The sequence below is a fragment of the Hyperolius riggenbachi genome, chromosome 11, assembly GCF_040937935.1.
Source record: "Hyperolius riggenbachi isolate aHypRig1 chromosome 11, aHypRig1.pri, whole genome shotgun sequence".
Lineage (NCBI taxonomy): Eukaryota > Metazoa > Chordata > Amphibia > Anura > Hyperoliidae > Hyperolius > Hyperolius riggenbachi.
The window spans coordinates 208,864,859-208,886,435 of record NC_090656.1 but is presented as its reverse complement, the minus strand read 5'-3'; the positions used below and the strand labels follow the sequence as shown (position 1 = coordinate 208,886,435).

The window sequence follows — 21,577 nt, the reverse complement described above, 5'->3', positions numbered from 1 at the left end:
AGTGTTCAACGTCTCCAGCACCCAAGTCTGCGAGCCAAAGACCGTGCTGCCAGCGAATTACCTAATCCAGCAAGGTTCTGTTCAAGAAACAAAAAAGAGGCGAAGCAGCCCAAATAAGGAAAGTTTAACAAGTCTCTGCAGTTCCCACCCGCAAGTTCTATATTTAGGAGATGGAGAGATAAAAGTTTACGCTGGATAATGTCAATTGTGTGTTCAAGGAAACTGACACCTCTACCCCATTCGCCTTAAAGGACAACTGCATGAAGTGCCATTGCATCAGGCTGTCAGTAGGGACAGACTTTGCATTTTTTCCTCCTTGTAAGTTATCAGCTGAGGATAAAATCAAAAATCAATTCTTTATTTTTATCTGGTAAACAAGTAATAAGGATGCTAACCAAGCAATGCTAAAGTCACTATTACTTTTCTTGTTGATAAATGATCATTCCCCAGTTTACCTGACTCTTATTTGGTACACACAACATTTGGTACACAAAAAGGAAGTTGCAGGGCATGCTGGGTTGTCCTTTTTTGCTACTCTATTTCCCCTCAGACTTAACTAATGCAGCCTGATTGGCTGAAACCTCCTTCCCTCCTGTTTTCCCCTCCCACACCTCTGTTCCTCTCTGATTGGCCAATATTTCTCATGCTGAGACAATGCACTTTCTATAGTGAAGGTCGGGCAAATCAGGCAGAGGAGAGCAGGGCAGGAAATGACATCAGGATTTGCTTCAAAATAGCCACACTTAAAATGGGAAATGCTAAGAAGTATTTTCTTTTTTTACTGTAGAAAAATCACTAAAATCAAAATGTGGACAGTGCAACATGTGTTATGTAAGTAGAGCAAGAATTTATCTACTTAAACAGTATATGTGTGTGGGGGGGGGGGGGGGGTTCTCAGATAGTATGACTGACAGCTCCTCTTTAAAGAACGCTTGAAGTGGAGAGGAGGGGGGGTTAAATACTCACCTCCGTAGTTTAAAGCATATAATAAGGAATACGCATTTCAAAGCAGACAGAATAAGTCGGAACAGAACATGAATTTCAAGCACAGCAGACTGTGAGAGGGGAGGTTAAAGGGAACCCTAACTGGAAAAAAAAGTTGATTTTTACTTCCCTGGGGCTTCTTCCAACTCAGTCTGTCTAGTGCCTCACTGTGGTTATGATCCGCACCACAGTGTCGCCGCACACAACTACTCAATCGCTGTGCCTGTGAAGTTTGCGAAAAACGTATACGCAGGACAGGAGTGCGATCAAGGACAATCTCGGCCTGTGATTTTACTGGGGCTAAAGGCGGCAGAATAGTGCGGATCAGGAGGACAGCGAGGGACCAAATAGACTTCAGGTGGCTGGAAGAACTTTTGTTGTTCCACTTAGGCCCCATTCACACCTGCAAAACACCATCGCTTATCAATTGCAGTTGCAATTTAGCATCGCTTTTTTTGTGATTTTGTGGTGAGAAATGAGGCTCCCTCCTCCCAGTGGAATGAATGTGTCACTGTAATAAACCCAGCAATTTTATAGGGGTGAAGTATGCAAGACATTTTACTTCTTACTTTGTGTAGACCAGCAAGCAGCAGAGGAGGAGGATTCTGGGTATCGGCTGTATACTGTCGCCATGGTTTCAAGCAGGTTTCCTAACAATGTTGTAGCAGACAGTTACAAGCTGAGGCAGAAAGATATTTAGTGGGGTTCAGTTACAGATGTCTTGTATAGTGATGAGGTGTGTTATATGGATGTTTGTATTGAGCTGCAGTGCTTGTCTGTGTTCCATGTAATGATTTTTTTTATTCTTGTTATTTTTAGCCGGAGGAGAAGTGCCAATCTGAGGTTAGTTATGGATTTTATCTTCTCTCTTGAAGTGTTATGTTGTGGTATAGCCGATATCTTCTGCCATTATAGGGGATCTGAGATAATCATATGTTCTCTTCCAGATCCGCAAACTGAGACGGGAGCTGGACGCCTCGCAGGAGAAAGTCTCCGCTCTGACTACCCAGCTTAGTGCCAATGTAAGTCTACTTAGGACAAGATTATATCTTTACAGGCTGCCTTATGTACAGCCAGAAATGATGAAACTCTGGTTGTGAAATAATCAGGGGCTTCATTGGCTAGGAAGGACTTTGATGGAACTTCTACCAAGGGTAACCAATCAAGTTTCAGCTATTAAATAAATAAACGCTAACTTGTTGCCTTTGGCAGCTTCCTACCTGTTTTGTGGCGCCAAGAACAAAAACACCAGTTCAGGGAATTTGTTGCTTGATTATGTTGTTTGGGGATATGCTGTCTAATTATGTTGTTTGGAGGTATATTCTGCATACGTGTGTTGGTTGATGGGACACTCTGCCTAATTAAGTTGTTTTAGGAACATGCTGCCAAATTATAATGTTTGGAGCAGTGGCGTAGCAATAGCCATAGCAGCCATAGCAGGTGCTATGGGGCCCTAGACCAGAGGGGGCCCAGGTGGTACTTTAATGTATTCACCATTAACTCTCTGTAGTTTCCCTACCCTCCGACTTTGTCTCACAACTCATGAACTATGTGCAGTGTTGATGGCATGATAATGCAAATTGCCTAATTAACTTATATCCATAGGGTGGAGCAGGTGGCATTGCTTAAGAGTGCCTGCATCTGAAGGCCCCATGAAAGTTTTGCTATGGGGCCCCATGATGTCCAACTACGCCACTGGTTTGGAGGTATATGCGGCTTACTTAACGTTGGTTGATGAAGCACCCTGCCTAATAAAGTAGTTTGGGGGATTTGGCTCCTCAATAATGATTAAGGATTCGAGCTATGGCTATTGTGGAAAACGTATGATTTAAGATTCTAGATATAGTCATTGTGATAAACCATACATGTAATATTTTAATGTGTCTCCTATGGTTGTTTGTATGGTAGTTCAGACCTGATTTTATCATTGAAAGAGAGCTTTGTCCAGACTTTTGTTGGAGGATTTCGAGTTAATCCCCTGCTTCCTAGATCTGAAATACATTGCTTGAACACGCATACAAACATGAACCCGCACACATTTCTGTATGCGCCATGCAGTTAGCCCAGAGAGGGCACCCTTTTCTTCAGGGCCACTAATAAGCAGCTGCCACTAAGCCAGCAGCAGTAACAGCACCTGATTAGCAGCTGCCACTGTGCCAGAAGCAGTAACAGTCACTGATTAGCAGCCGCCACTGTGCCAGCAGCAGTAACAGCACCTGATTAACAGCTGCCACTATGCCAGCAGCAGTAACAGCCACTGATTAGCAGCCGCCACTGTGCCAGCAGCAGTAACAGCACCTGATTAGCAGCCGCCACTGTGCCAGCAGCAGTAACAGCCACTGATTAGCAGCCGCCACTGTGCCAGCAGCAGTAACAGCCACTGTTTAGCAGCTGCCACTATGCCAGCAGCAGTAATAGCCACTGATTAGCAGCCAAGCAGTAACAGCCACTGATTAGCAGCTGCCACTGTGCCAGCAGCAGTAACCGCCACTGATTAGCAGCTGCCACTCTGCCAGCAGCAGTAATAGCCACTGATTAGCAGCCGCCACTGTGCCAGCAGCAGTAACCGGCACTGATTAGCAGCTGCCACTATGCCAGCAGCAGTAATAGCCACTGATTAGCAGCCACCACTATGCCAGCAGCAGTAACAGCCACTGATTAGCAGCTGCCACTGTGCCAGCAGCAGTAATAGCCACTGATTAGCAGCCACCACTATGCCAGCAGCAGTAACAGCCACTGATTAGCAGCTGCCACTGTGCCAGCAGCAGTAATAGCCACTGATTAGCAGCTGCCACTGTGCCAGCAGCAGTATCCGCCACTGATTAGCAGCCACCACTATGCCAGCAGCAGTAACAGCCACTGATTAGCAGCTGCCACTATGCCAGCAGCAGTAATAGCCACTGATTAGCAGCCGCCACTGTGCCAGCAGCAGTAACTGCCACTGATTAGCAGCCGCCACTGTGCCAACAGCAGTAACTGCCACTGATTAGCAGCCACCACTCTGCCAGCAGCAGTAACAGACACTGATTAGCAGCTGCCACTGTGCCAGCAACAGTAACAGCCACTGATTAGCAGCTGCCACTATGCCAGCAGCAGTAACAGCCACTGATTAGCAGCTGCCACTATGCCAGCAGCAGTAACAGCCACTGATTAGCAGCTGCCACTGTGCCAGCAGCAGTAACTGTCATGGTATAGCTGCTACCACTGTGCTAACTACACACAGTATATGGGTTATTTCCCTTGGAAATATTTTATTTGACAATATGTCACATGCACAGCATACCTGACGGCAATCAGAAACAAATTGTTTCATTTTGCTAGTTTGGCCACTAGCACTCTCAAGAACAGTAATATGGACCTTGGCCTAAAAAGTTTGGACACCCCTGCTATAATGTGAGAAGAGGGATCCTGTGTGCTGTATGACTTGTATCCGGTCAGCGGCCAGTCACAGAGTACATAATCCTCCCTCCATGTTTGTTGTGTTAGACCCACAATGGACAAGATACACACACACATCCTGCTCCCATTGTCTGTATGTTGTCCCTGCCTGTGTTTGCTCTGGGGATTTGCAGTAGGCTCGCTGTGCTCCGCTGATCATGTATTGGGTGGGTAGGCTGACTCCTCCTGACATTTCTCTGACGTGTAGAGTGTGTTTGTGTCTGTGCGTTTCCTCCCAGGTATCTATGGTGTATATATAGAGTGTCCGTCCCGCGTGTCACTGTCCAGCGCCTCTCTATCACGCAGGTGGCTCGGGGCTATACATAGGAGGCGAGGCAGGTGCCTGAGTCCATCACGTCAGGGAGTGGAGGAAGCATCAAAGCCTGTTGGTTTATTTGATGTATAGAATGCCATATGTTCAGCTTTGTAACGACTTAAAGGAAAATTCCCCCTTTCAAGTACTGAATTGTGAGTGTAGGATAAAGGGGGATAAATCGGTTTGAAGTGGTCCCTCTTTGTGCACTGAAAGAGGCATTATCACTATTACAAGCTATTCTACTCTACTGAAACCAGCTGTTCCTATATATACTGTAACCTGACTAAATGACGATAGCAAGGCAACACTCACCTCTTTCCTGCATGTACCTGGGCCCCCGCCAGTCACAGCCGCCATGGAGTGCCATGCACAAAATACATCCAGGCTCATTTTCAAACGGTTGTGATCTACACCTCTGTGCTGCACTGTGGCTAGTAGCTGTGAGCAGGGCTTCCATACACCATTCCTGGGCCCCATACTGGAAAAACCTACTGGACCCCCTCTCACCCACTTACTGATCACCATCGATTAACAAAGCCAAAGCACTGTGACACACATAATCCTATGGGATTACTCATGAGTAGCACTTGCAATTTGTGAAAATCCCAAATGAGCTGCATGAAGCATTTTCTCAGCAATTATGATGCTATTCTCATTCACTGAAATGAAAATTGCAAAGCACAAGCATGATAAAACCACAAAAAATCGTAATGCAAAATCAGCCAGCCGAGGCGAACACAGCCACATCCACTGACAGTCTGTACATTCTGTGACAGACTTGCATCTGGGGCCCATGTTTGTGGCATTGTTTGCTGGTCCCCAAACTCACTTGGGCCCCATACTGTAGTACCACCAGTGATACCCTGAGGGCGGCCCAGGCTGTGCTGCACTGTGTGCACTGTGTGTGTGCACTGCTCAGCTTTGCTGCTTATGTAAACCAGTCCTTTAAGGACAACTGAAGTGAGCAGAATATGGAGGCTGCCATATTTATTTCCTTTTAAACAATACAAGTTGCCTGGCAGCCCTGCTGATCTATTTGGCTGCTGTAGTGTCTGAATAACACCAGAAACAAGCATGCAGATAATCTTGTCAGATCTGACAATGTCAGAAACACCTGATCTGCTGCATGCTTGTTCAGGGGCTATGGCTAAAGGTATTAGAGGCAGAGGATTAGCAGGACGGCCAGGCAACTGGTATTGTTTAAAAGGAAATAAATATGGCAGCCTACATATCCCTCTCGCTTCAGTTGCCCTTTATAGGGAACCTGAAGTGGAAGGAATACAGAGGCTGCCATCTTTATTCTCAAATAATAATAATCAATGCCTGTGCTGATGCCTTGCCTGTAATGCTTTAAGTCACTGGCCCAGAAAGAGCATGCAGATCAAATGACAGCCAGGCATCTGTTTTCAGAAACTCAGTGAGCTGCTGAGGAGGGGATCACTGATGTTGGGGGTCACTCTTACATACATGATCATATGTGATTATTTCAGGCAGCAGAAATGTACCATGTGTGTATATCTTGCACTGTGTGTACATGCCGGCTTTACTCTCCAGCACTATAGAAAGGAAATAGACAAAGTCTGTACAGTTATTGGCAGAAGATCTCTGCAGAAACACAGACTTTTTCTGTAGGATGTCATTCCACTAGGGGACCCCGGAATGCAGTACAGAGGAGCGGAGATGTTGGAAGGAGCGTTAGAGAGAGGAGAGGGACGCTTGTACAGAGCCGTGACAGAGAGGAGAGTGTGACATTGCTGTGAGCTTCCAGCACCATTCATACACATTCCACACCTGCCTGCTACTGACCTACAGCTCCCTCTGCACACAGCCAGACAACTGCCTCTCACAGCAACCTCAGCCTCATTCATCATTATGTCATCCCGGTAGTCATATAGCACTATGCAGCCACTTTCAGCAGACCCGAGTTATCGAGACCAGAGCAGAGACGACTGAAGAAAGATACAGACAGACGGAATCCTGGTTTCATTTTATAGCTACAAGTTGATTTGTTGCTCTGAGCAACAACTCCAATATTTCTTGCCCTGGTTTTGATGAATCTACCTAAGTGATCGCCACCAGATTCAACCATCAGATAGATCCTGAGAGAGATCTAATTCTTCCACACACTAGGCACAGATTTCGGCATGATCGCTATTGAATATCTGTGGAGCCGCACTCTGCCTATCAGGCCCGCCAGGTCTCCCAATTCTATGTGTGTGTAGGCCGGAGAGCTTACACTCACCTATCTGCTGGTTTGGGTCTTTTTCCATCCCCGCAGGGCACATTTCCCTATGTCATTTAATAGACACTAGAGGCCAAAGACTAGAGGCACATATACCTAATGTGACCACTAGAGGCCTCTAGTGTTCAAACTCTAGCTTTTGTCAAGTGACACAGGTGCCCCAGGAGAAAAGAGACATGGAGGAGTGCCAGGCGGAGAGGTGAGAGTAAGCTCTGCTGCTGACGCTGCACATCGATTGTGCTATAGTCGAATGCAGCTGTCTCTGACTGCAGTAGCATAAACACTAGTTTTCTAACCTTTCATCGGTCCTCGCTGTGATCTAATATGACCCAGGTGAGGATTACAAATGTTTCCCACTTCAAACAAACCTTTTTATTAAGAAAATAACTAGTCCAGGTGGATCATAATGGTTTTAAATAACAATAAAGCCAGATTGTACAAGTTATCTCTGAAAACTCACAATTTGCTGAAAATAATTGAGATCAACAAGCAGAAGCACCCCCAGGTTACATATACCTTGTGTCTATAAACTGATGCAAAATGGTAATGGCGCCACCTGTAGGTAGGGAAAGGAATGGCAATGCTATGAATTCCAGCAATGGAAATCCTCTTAAATGTCCATGGAAGTGATCTGTGGACTGGTGTATGAACTGTGATGTTAAATTTTGCCATGTTTGATGAAGGTGTCGAACATTTTGTCGTATCCCGGCTCAGTGGTTGTATTTGGTTTTCCAGGCTCACCTCGTGGCAGCGTTTGAACAGAGTTTGAGCAACATGACGATCCGACTGCAGAGCCTCACTATGTCTGCGGAGCAGAAGGTGAGAATACATTGTTTTCTGGTATCCCTTGTAGTATGTTGAAGCACATCTATGGAGCAAACATCTATACTCACCTCAGCATTCAGATTTTAGACTCATAGTCCCTCCCTGCACACAGCCTCAAAGATGAAATGTCTGATTGCAAGAAAATAGTTAATTGCTCTTCTAAGATATGATTGGCAAAATATGCCCCACCCCCCACAGACCTGCACTTCCTGTCACAGAAGCGATGGCACGGCAGTAAGAGCAGGCTTGATTGATAGAGACACACCCACACACTCGCACATTCTGGAAGGGTTAATAATTCAAGCTTCCGCTTCACACATAATATGATAATTTGTCCTGCAAACCCACAATGTTATCATTTAACTTCAGTGAAGTGTAAATATGCCTTCAAGTGACATTAGACCTGTTTGTTAGGGCCCATTTCCACTAGGGCCAAATTCGCAGGTGAGTCACACTGGGAAATGCTGCCTATTTGGGCAATGGCTTGCTGTCCAGATCTCATGCCATAGTGATTCTGGTGGGCATGCTGTAGTTTCCTGCAGCACGCACCTGAATCCCTATATGCATGGCGTGGCTAAGCGATTCAGATGCATACTCTCATCACTACAAGTCTTGCAGGATGCACTCCGGCGAAGTGGAAACCGGCCCTTACTGGTTTTTTGTTTTGTTTTTGGTATATTTCATATTTTAAAGCACACATGTAATTTTGAGTTTCATCCCACTTTAACCACTTGAGGACTGCGGTGTTAAACCTCCCTAGTGACCAGGCCATTTTTACTTAATTGGGCCACTGCAGCTTTAAGGTAAATCTGCACACAAGTGATTCCCTCCCCCCCCCCCCCCCTTTCCCTCCACCAACAGAGCTCTCTGTTGGTGGGGTGTGATCGCGCCCCCTCCTTCCCTCAGTCCCCCAGTCAGCCAATCGATCGCTTCTGTGTCACCCAGGGGGACAGCCGTGTCGCACGGCTGTCCCCAGTACAGCGTTGCTGCTGGTCGCAGTGCTGTACTACCCTATTAGATGGCAATCGCCACTCGGAGACTGAAGGCGGAGCGGAACTCCGCCTCCAAAGCAGGAGATGTGCGCACGGTCTCCTGCTAGCCCCATAGACGGCCGTTCACGCCAATCGGCAAGGAGCGGTCCTGGGGCTGCCGCACTGCTTATGCCAGTTGGCGTGGAGCAGTCGGCAAGTAGTTAAAGAGACACTGAAGTGAAAAAAAATTATGATATAATGATTTGTATGTGTAGTACAGCTAAGAAATAAAACATTTGGGCAGAGACATAAGTCTAATATTGTTTCCAGTACAGGAAGAGTTAAGAAACTCCAGTTGTTATCTATACAAAAGAGCCATTGAGCTTCACACTTTCAGAGTCGCAGAGAGCTCTGCCTTCTGAAGCTTGTTATCTCAACTGTTTGTCATTGTATCCTCTTTTCCTCTGCAGAGGACAGTTCAATAGTTCACTGGCCTGCTCTGTAAAATCATTTAGAATGCTGAGTAGTGTGTAAACTGCAAATATTAGAGAATGATGCAATGTTATAAAAAAAAAAAACTATAGAACTGAAAATAAAAATACGAAAATATTTTCTTTGCTACTAATGTTCTAGTAATTATCCGTTCTACACAACCAATTCATTATATAATCTTTTTTTTTTTTTTTTTGCTTCAGTGTCTCTTTAAGTAACTACAATAGTGACTAAAACACACAGGCTAGTTATACAGAACATGGGTATCCTGTGATCATAATCCCCTTCCTTGTCTGCTCACAGGATTCAGAACTGAATGAGTTAAGGAAAACCATTGAGCTCCTGAAGAAGCAGAACGCTGCAGCGCAGGCAGCTATTAACGGCGTCATCAACACCCCTGAGCTTAGCTGCAAAGGTAATAACACCCCCACCCCCTGGGGGCCCCGGTGTGTCTCTGGAAGGTTTCTGATGCAATTCTCAGTGTGAGTGAGAAGTCCGGAGATCAGATATAGTGAGAAGCCTGGGAAACCAGAGTATGGACTCTGCAGAGCCGCTGGGCTTCTGACCTCATGAGAGATATGAGGACACAACCTTGGTAGATTATTGGAGGAGTGTAATCAGATGTAGAGGTAGGACATGAAGCCATGAAGTGATTTGGAGATAAAGCATAGTGCTTTGTGTGATTTGAATTTTATTTTTAGTTGGAATAAGAGATGGTGAAAGGATTAGAGAGAGAGGGGCAGCAGATGATAAATATTTCAAGGAGTCAGTCAAGAAATTGGCAGAGAGGGCAGTAAAATGAGGCGTGATAGGAGAAGCTTGTGAAGTGGTTGACAGGTGAAGCTGATGGTAGGGGTCAATTAAAATTAGCATAGAGGGCGGAGAGGGGCAGCAGATGAAAAGTTGTGGGAGGAGCCATTAAAGGGATTGACAGAGCGGGGCAGCAGATGGGGAGTCGTGGGAGGAGCCATTATAGGATTGACAGAGCGGGGCAGCAGATGGGTAGTTATGGGAAGGGTAAGTTTAGCAGCAGCATTCTTGATTGATTGTGCAGGTGAGAGAAGACCTGAGAGGAGGATGCTGCAGTAGTCTAGCTTAGATATAAAGTTTTTCTTGTCTTCCAAAAGTTACCAGCTTAGACTCAATCTATTGTCATCTGACCAACTTTAATAAGTCCGGAGAAAATATTATTTACCTTTAAAGCTTCGAGGACTATAGAATCCTCTTTAAAGACACATGGCCTGTATGGTCTCTGGAGTGGTGAAATAAATTCTGCCCATGTAAACATACTCCCTGAAAGACAGTGTTTTCAATAGCAGAATACGGTGATCTCAGCTTGCATGGAATATTATAAGCAAGAGAATATCTATTGTAACTAAAGGGATACATTTAGTGATCATGCTGATTCCAGGGTGCTTTTTGTGCAGGCAATGGAACGACACAGTCAGCTGACTTGCGAATCAGAAGGCAGCATTCATCTGACAGCGTTTCCAGTGTGAATAGCGCCACCAGCCACTCCAGCGTGGGCAGCAATGTGGAGAGTGACTCCAAGAAGAAGAAGAACAGGAAGAACTGGGTAAGAGCAGACGCCACGTCACATGTCACCACACTGCTAATAGGGACAGACCACAATATGCAATCCTACATGTGGTGCTTTGCATGTTTCTTCCGCCAACCTCACCACAACAGATTAGTTTGTCTTGTGTGTATTCTTCAAGCGAGCTTCCCCCAAATGTCACAAAAACATCAGTCATACCAAAACTGAGGCTAGTTTGTCTAGGTCAATGGAAAGAAAACTGGAGGTTAAACAACCAATGCAGCTTCATCACCCGAAGGGCAAAGATCCTGATTGGCTACTCAGTGCAATTGATCCACTTTGGCTCATTTGCTAATACTTAATTTGATGCCCATGCATCTGGAAAGTTCTCGTGATGATCTAAACCCCACCCTTTTCTGCATTAAGCTCCACCCAGAGATGGACCACATGGCTTTTTAAACTCCGCCCCTGAACAGATACTACCTGGAACAAATGAACTTGGCTTTAGCCCTTGTTGGCTGCCTATTTTGTTAATACAAAGGATAGTAAGTTCCGTATCTTCCATTACAGACAGCATCCAATGACAAACAGTGTGCCTGATCCACTCTGTAGCACTTGGGCAGCACATTTGCATTTATCAGCTAAGCATACAGTTATATCCAATGCAGGCCATCACTTCTTGCAATAAGTAGGTTTCATATCTGTCTGGCTGCATCTGGAAGGTTCATTTCCTGTTGCAACAACTATGCAATTTTATTTCAGAGAAAGCTGTCCAGACTCCTCCCTTTACCAAATCATTACCCAATATCCAGATGTAGACAGACAGGAGATGGGAGGAGACCGTATCCGGGCTCTCCCTATAAGCAAAAATCACCTGATCTATTTCTCCTCTTCCCTCTGCTGAGAGATTTACCGGCCCGGACTTGGTGCCAGCGGAGTCTTCAAATGATAAGAATCTGCTGAGCTGCAGTGCTGGCACAAAGAGTTAAAGTGAACCCAAATTAAAAATACAATATTTCAGAAATAAAATCTATTTTAGATTAGCAGCCTTTTTTAGCTGCATGATGACAAATATAAAATATTTTACATTTATTGGAGGAACCCCTCCCTTCCTTTCAAATTGCCGGGATTTTTCCGGCAAACTGGTGGAGTAGATGGTGTCCAGCAATGGAGGAATTGCTAATGGCTGCCCCCAGTATAACCCTAGCTATGAAAAGAGAAGGGTGAAAAGCATGCACTTAAATTATCATAGGTTTGAAGGAGTGTGTATTTATCTTTGTATGTGTCCGAGTGGTGCAACTAAATATTTTTAATTAAAAAAATGTTTGGTTTGGGCCCGCTTTAACCTCACGCTGGCAAACCACTCTGCTTCTGGCTCAAGGCTTTGGGTCGCATGACTGACATTTCTACAGAGAATTTCTCGGGGAGGGGGGGCTTTATCCAATATTAAAACTGTATGAGTAGTTGACTAGTAATGTCATAGTCCCCTAGTCAGCTTTACTAACAATACAAAATCAGGGAGGATAAAGAGTAAGAAGGATTAGTACTGTAAAAGAGAAGTGGTAACCCTGCCATATAAAATCTGTTACGTGTGCAGCCACAGGAGGAAACGGTAAGAGCAGGCTGATGGCGCTAGGCAGTGGAAAGTGTCAAGGGCTGGCCACATTCAGATGTCCTTTCAGCATTATCTCTAGGCGCGTGCCTACTGTGCTTGTTTGTAAATATGGCCCTGATCCCACCTATAGACACAGGGAGAACATACAAACTCAGGGCAGAGATTGCCCTGGCTGGGATTTGAATGGGGACCAAGCACTGCAAGGGCCTATGGCAGCACCCGAATCCCAGCACAATACATTTGATTGTGTATATGTAATATGTTGTTCTGGTTTTAAGATTTGTGCCTCTTCCTCTGTCCAGCCATATTGTTTCTCTGTCATCCCTCATGTAGAGCATTAGTTTTTGTCTGTAAGCATTATAGATGGATCCTAAATAGCGATGGTCATGTCCAGGAAAAGCATGTGATTTGCTTGATCAGCTGATAGATTTTCTGTGATCACATCCTGCTTTAGCACGATTGTGGCTAGCAAATCAGAGACTTACCATGATTTTTGGCAAATAAGACTTACTTTTTCTCCCCCAAAAAGGGGGAGGAGACACATGGGGGACAGAAGGACACACATGGGGACACTGGATGACATACGGGGGACACATGAGGTACATGGAGAACACAATAATTGAGGGAGAACATTTGGACCATGGACACACCAGGTTTCGTATATTTTTTTCCTCTGTTTTTTGCCCTCTAAACCTAGGTGCGTCTTATAGCCTGGAGCGTCTTATATGCCGAAAAATGCGCTACATATCTATCCCCTGACTAAACTGATCATATGCTTCTCCATGAGTTCTCCTAGACATGACCATCACTACTGTCCTAATGCTTTCTCATGCTGTGTTTATTAGATGTCTCAGCAGTTTTTCCCATTAGTGCTTATGTTTTTCATTTTGTGGTCTGTAGGTGTTTTATGTCATCTGTTATAAAGTTTATTTTTTTTTTTCTTCTTCTTTTTCTTCTGTCCTGTTTTGCTTCCGTGCCCCGAATCAGGTGAATGAGGTAAGAGCTTGCACGCCTCTCCGTCCATCTCATGTCTTCATCATGGCTTCTCTTACTTCATTGCCTGTCACCTGCCCACCATGCATCCCTTCCATTCACATCACAGGATCCATTCTCAGCGTGTTTCTCTCTTCCACCTTGTTCTCTGATGTTCCTCACGGTTCTTCTCTTCTCCTTCCAGCTCAGGAGCTCCTTCAAACAAGCCTTCGGGAAGAAGAAGTCCCCCAAGTCTGCATCTTCTCACTCTGACATCGAGGAGATGACCGATTCCTCGTTGCCGTCCTCACCCAAATTACCTCACAATGGCTCTGTGATGTCCACCCCGCTAATGCGCGGCTCCCACTCCAGTTCTATGTATGTACTGATAATTATCTGGAATTCTAAATGTTTGTTCTGATTATTCCTCTTTTCTTTTAGAGCAGCCTGTCAAATGAGTAGAAATTGGTGACATCATTGAGGCAGCCATTTTGTTCATCATGAATGGCAGCTTATGGGCTACTTGTGATGTTCTCTATATTTATCTCCTTCAGGCTAAACTCCAAACAAAACATTAAAGGGAATCTGAAGTAAGAGGGGTATGGAGGCTGCCATATTTATTTCCTTTTGAACACAGTGAATATGGGGGGTGGGCATGATCCATGATTAGTAGTCACCCTCCTGTCCCCAACATAGGCAAACACAACACTAAACACCTGGCAACACTTCTGTCCCCTTCTTATTTGGCTGGAGCAGAACTTTCTGTATGCTGCGGAGAAATGCCAATATTCCAAATACTTTCTACTTTTCCCTGAACGGCAATTCACTCCTGGCATCACACTGGGAGTCATTGTCAGAGGAAAATCTAATTACGTCTTCATTATCTCCCAACCACATCTAAAGACCGGAGTCCCTAATCCACCCTCCACCTTATCTACTGAGATCATACATTCCTTCCACCCCATAGCTTTCTACAAGCCGTTAATTGTGTTTTATGCCATAATTGATCAATTATGCTTTAATTAAACATATCTGCGTGGTCCTGTCAGGACAGGCTGCCTCGGTGAGATTCAGCAGTCGTGTAAGGGAGGAAATGTCAATGAAATAATAATGAGAATCGTTGGGAAATAATTAAGATTACAAAATGTCAGAGACGTTTCGCACGGCAATTTTGATCCTGAATCGATTTGTGTTCTTTGCCCCGCAGACTTTCTGATTGCACAGAGAACGAAGCGGACAGCGTGCTGCAGCTGCGCAATGAGCTGCGCGACAAGGAGATGAAGCTGACGGACATCAGACTGGAGGCTCTGAGCTCCGCCCACCAGCTGGATATACTGCGGGAGGCCATGAATAGAATGCAGGTACTGTGCCGCTCACACACCTTAGATTTTCACTGCCTAAAATGATCCTTCATCAGCGATGGATTAAGATGTAATGGAGCACTAGGCAAGGTAGTAGATTAGGGACCCTTTGTGGACCTTTTGTCAAGGTGAAATGGAGAAAGGTCTAGAGAAGGTGGTTGGTGGGCCCCTTGACACCCGCTAGGCCCCAAGCACTTGCCTAGGTTGCCTGGTGGATGATCCTGCTCTGTCCTTCATGATTACTCGCAGGTATTGTATAACCACCCCCCAAATGGCGTTGTCCCCCTCAAGCAATTCAGCCTGTGGATGGGTTGCCCTAACCCAAATGTTATTATAGTGTAGATGCAGAGTTTTCCGTTAGAGGCATCTGCAGCAGAGAGAGTTGCTTGCTCATCCTCCCTCCTCCCATCTCCGTGGAACAGAACAAGCTGCCTGCCAAACAGCCGAGCAGCATGTCTGTGCAGTGCTCTTTCCAAAACTGTCTCAAATGTTTTGGGCAACAATTAATTCAAATATGGGCACTGTAGAGACATGTAGAATGCAGTAAAATATGCAGGATAGACACTTTTATATTAATTAATCTGGTTTAAGAATCAGAAACATTTAGGGCTTGATTCACTAACCGGCAATAAGTGTTAGCGCCAGAGTGAAAAGCCACTTAATGCCCGAAATGTAGCTTTGCGCGCACTTACAGCAGCGCAAAGCTACATCGCACACAGGGTGCGACGTTTATAGGGCAGCGGGTGTGACGTTATCGTCGCACCCACACTATTACTGTCCAGCCGCGCTGCGCGCAATGTGGGTGGTCCTGTGGGCGTAAACCGCCTAACGCTGTGGTTTGCGCCCACAAACTGTTAAGGCCTCCTAACTGGCTTAGCGCCGGTTAGTGAATTGAGGCCTTACTGTACCTATATATTGCTTTATATTGGTATGGAACGCCCCTCCCCCCCCCCCCCCCATGATGCTTAACCTAGGCTATTCATCTATGTGAAAATCTCCTCCCAGAGCAGTAGGGGAGGGGAACAGACCGACCTGATGTGAACTGTCCATACACTCTATTCTCTCTGAATGTCTTTGTTTCTTCCTGCTTTGCACAGAGTGAGATTGAAAAGCTGAAATCAGAAAATGATCGTCTGAAATCTGAGAATCATGGGAAATGTAGCAGGACCCCATCCCAGATCTCCATCTCTTCCTCCCAGAGACAGTCCATGGGCTTCACACAGCCGGGGCTCACCATGACCGAGTCCTCCAGCCTGGGTGAGTAGACGAGACTCCCACACGTCCTTCACACTGGCCAATAATGCAGTGCCAAGGGGGGAGGCAGGTAGCCAATCAGGTTACATTTTTACTAGAAGAATCTGATTGGTTGTCATGGGGTTATTGTGCTTTGTTCAATACACTCTTATGAAAGGATAACTCCAGCCAGGATTTAAATTCTCAGTGAGCAAAGCATAGTCAGGTTTTGTGCTTTTCTCTGTTTTTCTCATTGTAATCTGTAGAAAATATGTTGCATATTGCCAAAACACGTATTTCAAGTTTGCAAGGTTGCTAGAAAATGGAATCAATTCTTGTCTCTGCTGGGCTGCAGTTTGTGGTCTTGCCCCATAATTCCCAACCGCTGCATTGTCATAGGGGAAGAGACACAAACTTCCGGAGGAAGTATTGTGGTACGAGAGGAGACACAAACTACTGCAGGAGAGGAGAAGAACCAAACTACTGCAGGGAAAGCTCACCTCTGGGAGAGGAGGAGACACAAGCTACTGTAGTGAAATTTAACCACTGTGGGTGGGAAGGAGACGCAAACTACTGCAGGGAAATCTCACCATTGTGGGAGGGGAGGAGACACACAAACTACTGCAGGGAGATCTAAATATCAATATACATATGGCCAGGGTTCACAACATGATGTCAAATAGATCAAAAATGTATTGAATATCAAAAAACTGTACATTTATGCTTAATTGCATGCAAGAATTAGCAAAGTCTATAGGGGAGGAGACACACAAACTACTGCAGGGAGATCTCACCATTGTGGGAGGGGAGAAGACATAAACTACTGCAGGGAAATCTCACCATTGTGGGTGGGTAGGAGAGACAAACTACTGCAGGGAGATCTCACCATTGTGGGAGGGGAGGAAACACAAACTACTGCAGGGAGATCTCACCATTGTGGGAGGGGAAGAGACACAAACTACTGCAGGGAAATCTCACCATTGTCGGTGGGGAAGAGACACACAAACTACTGCACGGAGATCTCACCATTGTGGGTGGGGAGGAAACACACAAACTACTGCAGGGAGATCTCACCATTGTGGGAGGGGAGGAGACACACACACTACTGCAGGGAGATCTTACCATTGTGGGTGGGGAGGAGACACACAAACTACTGCAGGGGGATCTCACCATTGTGGGAGGGGAGGAGACACACAAACTACTGCAGGGAGATCTTACCATTGTGGGAGGGGAGGAGACACAAACTACTGCATGGAAATCTCACCATTGTGGGTGGGGAGGAGACACACAAACTACTGCAGGGAGATCTCACCATTGTGGGAGGGGAGGAGACACAAACTACAGCAGGGAGATCTGATCATTGTCAGTGGGGAGGAGACACACAAACTACTGCAGGGAAATCTCACCATTGTGGGAGAGAATAACTACCACTGTTATGATGTTCTTTCAGTAAGCTGCCCATTGACGGTACCATCTCCCGTATCATTAACCGCATGATCGATCCAATCAGATTCCTTTGGTGCCGATCAACAACAAATGATTGTTCTGTCGATCTGACTTTTCAAACTATTCTTTTGGTCTGATCGGATTTTGTCATCAATTTCCTTTCAGTTGTTGGGCCCATATTATCATTTCCAGTCAATCGCAATGACTGGATCGGTCAGTCGTTTAGGAACGGTCAATCGTTCTGGAAATTGTATCATTAATGGGCACCTTTCCAGTTACCTGATTAAACCATTATCTGGTGAGGGGACTGGTCCACCAGCACCAGTTAGAGCTGTTATTTGATGCTATGACTGTATAACAGCAGCAAAACCAGCCGTGAACGTTTCCTGCCAAATTATGAACTCTAATAGAACGTTATTTTTTCCTTCCAAACGCTGCATCCAAAACAGCAGACCCAGGTAACGTTACTGTGATATCACTGAGTGTCGTGTTGTGCTGTATTCATTATTCTTTACCAGTGGGGGCTGTTTCACACCAAGAGCACGCTAAGCTTTTCTGATCGCCAGTGCTTTCCAGTGTTCTGAAAAGTGCTTGGACAGTAGTATTTCAGTATTTCACACCAGATCACTATAAGATCACTCCTAAAATGCCGTAACTACGGGGTTGCCCCCCCCCCCCCCCCCACCTCACCCACCTCACCCACCCAGAGCTGTGGGGTGCCCAAACTACTAACCTTCCTCGGATACAGGTAACCACATTTCACATCAGATATTTTTGTGGCTACACATGTTATGGGTGTGCAGATCATGATGGCCACACTTGTTGTATGACCCTTGTGAGATGGGCCCCAAGGCTGTTAAAGGGCATCCAGGTGTGGGGGGGGGGCAAGGGAAGGTGGTGTGGATATTGGGTACCCCATCAAAGTTTCACTGCGGGACCCCCTGAATTGTAGTTACGCCACACGGTGTGAAACAGCCCTGTACCCTCCTGCAGATTTTAAAATGAATGAAAAGTGCTCCATCTGGCAGTGCTGTTTTCTTGTGTCAGACACCCACATGTTAATAGTCAAGGGAATCTCAGCAAAATAGTCAGCAAAAAGCTTTTCCCCAACTTGTCCCAGAAACTTGCTGTACTGTCTTGTCATTGGCCCTAGTGCACACCAAAAACCGCTAGCAGATCCGCAAAATGCTAGCAGATTTTGAAACGCTTTTTCTTATTTTTCTGCAGCGTTTCAGCTAGCGTTTTGCGGTTTTGTGTAGCGGTTTTGGTATAGTAGATTTCATGTAGATTTACTGAACAGCTACTGTAACAAAAAACGCCTGGCAAACCGCTCTGAAGTGCCGTTTTTCAGAGCGGTTTGCGTTTTTCCTATACTTAACATTGAGGCAGAAACGCATCCGCAATCCAAAATCTGCAGCAGCCTGGGAGTATGCGTTTCTGCAAAACGCCTCCCGCTCTGGTGTGCACCAGCCCATTGAAATACATTACCCTAGCGGATCCGCACCCACAAGCGGATCGCAAACCGCAGCGGAAAAGCTCCGGTGTGCACTAGGCCATTGTGGAGTTCAGATGCTCCTCCTCCCATACAAGCCATTCTGTTGGATAGGTGTTCAGTCCTCGCGGTTCACACGCCATCCTCCTCTCTGAATGGAATTATTTGCTTCTGATGATGTCACAACTATTACAGATATGCATAAACTGTTGGAAACAACGTTATCAGGTCACTGATATGTGATTGGTCGCTTGGAATGAACATCCCCAAATAGTTATTCTAGACCATTCCTGCCCAAGCGTCCCCTTTATAGTATTTACTTGTTGCTCTGTTCTGTGTCCTGACTGCTCCCCTTCCTCCTCTCCACAGACATGCTGCTGGATGACTCTGCTGATGGCACCCTGCGCAAGGAGAGCCGCCATGTAAAGATCGTTGTCAACCTCTCCGAGGAGGTGAAGTGGAGAGAGGTGGGTGAGACTCTGCATTAGTGGCTCTTTCAGAGCTTCTGTAAAATGTATTAAAGAGGCCCTGTAGTGACATAGTAGAATGTAGCAAACTATTCAGGATACCCACTGTTGTGGTAATTATCCTGGTTCCGGCATCAGAAACACTTCCTATATTTATATACTAGCTGATGGCCCGGCGTTGCCCGGTTATATATTTGGCTGGTGTTGGCTCCACCCACTTTTTCTAACCCTAACACACACTTACTCAATGACCTAGTTTGTGAGCTTTGCGGTCTTTGGCATCAATAATTTGCATTGAAATGAAACAAATCTGATTGGCAGCAGCTACACCCCCTTTTCTGAATTTAAACGCAGTCACCCAATGACCAACTGTACCAGGTTTGAGGGTTGTGCCATCAACAGTGCAAGAATGGCAGCAATTAAATATTCCCCTTGAAAATCAATAGGTGAATTTTGATTGGCTTCAGTAGGCTCCACCCACTTTTCTGAATATTAATCCTAGTCACCAACTGTGCAAAGTTTGAGAACCCTGCCATTAACAGTGTAAGAATGGCTGCAGTTTACATTTTCCCAGTGAAATTTGTCTCCGCCCACCTTTTGGTTATGGGGACAAATTTCATTCAAATCCGTTCAGCCATTGTTGCGTGGTTGAGTAACAAACATCCAGACTTTCGCATATATAATATTAGTAAGATTGCTGTATATTGGTATGGAGCCCCACTCGTCCAGTGATACTTAGCCTAGACTGTTTAGCTACGCAGAAATCTCTTCCCAGAGCATTCTGGGAGACCAGGCTTGGATAGCATGGAGGAAGCAGTGATAGGCTGCACTGATACTGAAAGGGCAGCAGCAGTGCTTGCAGCGATGTGTATTGAGCCCCTTGGAATAGGCCAGCGGGAAAGTCTATAGGGAAATTCTGCTAATGTGATTGGGTGGACAGCACCTTTCCAAACTTCAGATAGGTTGCAGTAATAATACATCCACACTATAGAGCCAATTAGAATACTTTAAGTTGTAGACGTTGCTGTGATCGGAGAACTGTTCCCTATGGACTTTTCTCAATGAGTCATCGAAACCATATTAGCTTCGACCACCTTACAGTAGGGGCACCTCCCTAATAACAGACAAGATCTCCTAATAATGCTGCCTCCCACCTAAAGGTAGCAGACACTGGTCATTGCACCCAGCAGCAAGGATGTACACTGCCTGAAGTCAGCGTTCATAATTACCTCCATGTCTGATAGCATGTGTATTGATCGTGTGACATATTGGTGTTTTGCAACTATTTTATCCTCACACATCCTCGTTTCCTGCAGGACTGCCGAACTCGCGTCTTTCTCATTGGCTGCATCGGTGTTGGTGGTAAAACCAAGTGGGATGTCCTGGATGGGGTTGTACGGCGGCTGTTTAAGGTAAAAGGGCACATTATATAAACTTTATAGAAAATAAGAATATTGTGTTTATTGTGGGTGTGTGGTTACTCTTAAAGGATACCCGAGGTGACATGTGACATGATAGACATGTGTATGTACAGTGCCAAGCATACAAATAACTAGGCTGTGTTCCTTTTTTTCTATTTTCTACCTGACGGTTTCTCTCCAGTCGGCACTAAGATGGATCACTGCATAGCTTAACTCACTGATAAGGAATTACAGCCATAAAACACTTTTCTAGCATAGAAGGCTTCTGTGTGCAGGGGTGATAGAAAGATCATTAGTTCATATATTTTAACTTCTGGGACACTGGAAGACTGTCAGTGTATGAGACAATACAACATTAAAGAATATTTTCTTAGCTGATACACAAATAAATAAAACTGCAATATTCTAAAAATAATACAAAAACAAACAAAACAAAAACATTTTTGTCATTTTTTTGAGTGGGTGGATAGATACAATTGTTTATCTCATCAGTTTTTTTTTTTCACATCGAGTTTCCTTTAAGCCTGCTACACACATCCAATTTTGATGGGCCAATGACTGGCCAATTTTACCACTTCCATGTAGTATGAGAGATGTCTTTTCATATTATTCGGAATCTGTTGTCCCTCATGCTACATGGAGGTAGTAAAATTGGTCAGTCATTGGCCCATCAAAATTGTGTATGCACCTTTATCATATCTAGCTGCAGCTCTGGCCTCACTCCTCCTGGTGATAAGCGTCCTTCTCTGGGTGGGCCGATTCTAA

At 45.3% G+C, this 21,577-nt stretch overlaps 1 protein-coding gene across 10 annotated transcripts in view; it reads left to right on the top strand.

Annotated features, from left to right (window-relative positions):
* The window catches only part of NAV2 (neuron navigator 2), a 629,613-nt gene that overhangs the window by 593,268 nt on the left and 14,768 nt on the right, over positions 1 to 21,577 (top strand). For all 10 annotated transcript variants that reach the window (XM_068260211.1, XM_068260213.1, XM_068260209.1 and 7 more), the window contains 10 exons: positions 1,804 to 1,827; positions 1,932 to 2,006; positions 7,716 to 7,799; positions 9,572 to 9,683; positions 10,696 to 10,844; positions 13,598 to 13,770; positions 14,600 to 14,753; positions 15,851 to 16,010; positions 19,294 to 19,391; positions 20,708 to 20,803. In XM_068260211.1, coding sequence (XP_068116312.1) covers positions 1,804 to 1,827; positions 1,932 to 2,006; positions 7,716 to 7,799; positions 9,572 to 9,683; positions 10,696 to 10,844; positions 13,598 to 13,770; positions 14,600 to 14,753; positions 15,851 to 16,010; positions 19,294 to 19,391; positions 20,708 to 20,803 — 1,125 coding nt within the window. The remainder of the gene's footprint in view (positions 1 to 1,803; positions 1,828 to 1,931; positions 2,007 to 7,715; positions 7,800 to 9,571; positions 9,684 to 10,695; positions 10,845 to 13,597; positions 13,771 to 14,599; positions 14,754 to 15,850; positions 16,011 to 19,293; positions 19,392 to 20,707; positions 20,804 to 21,577) is intronic.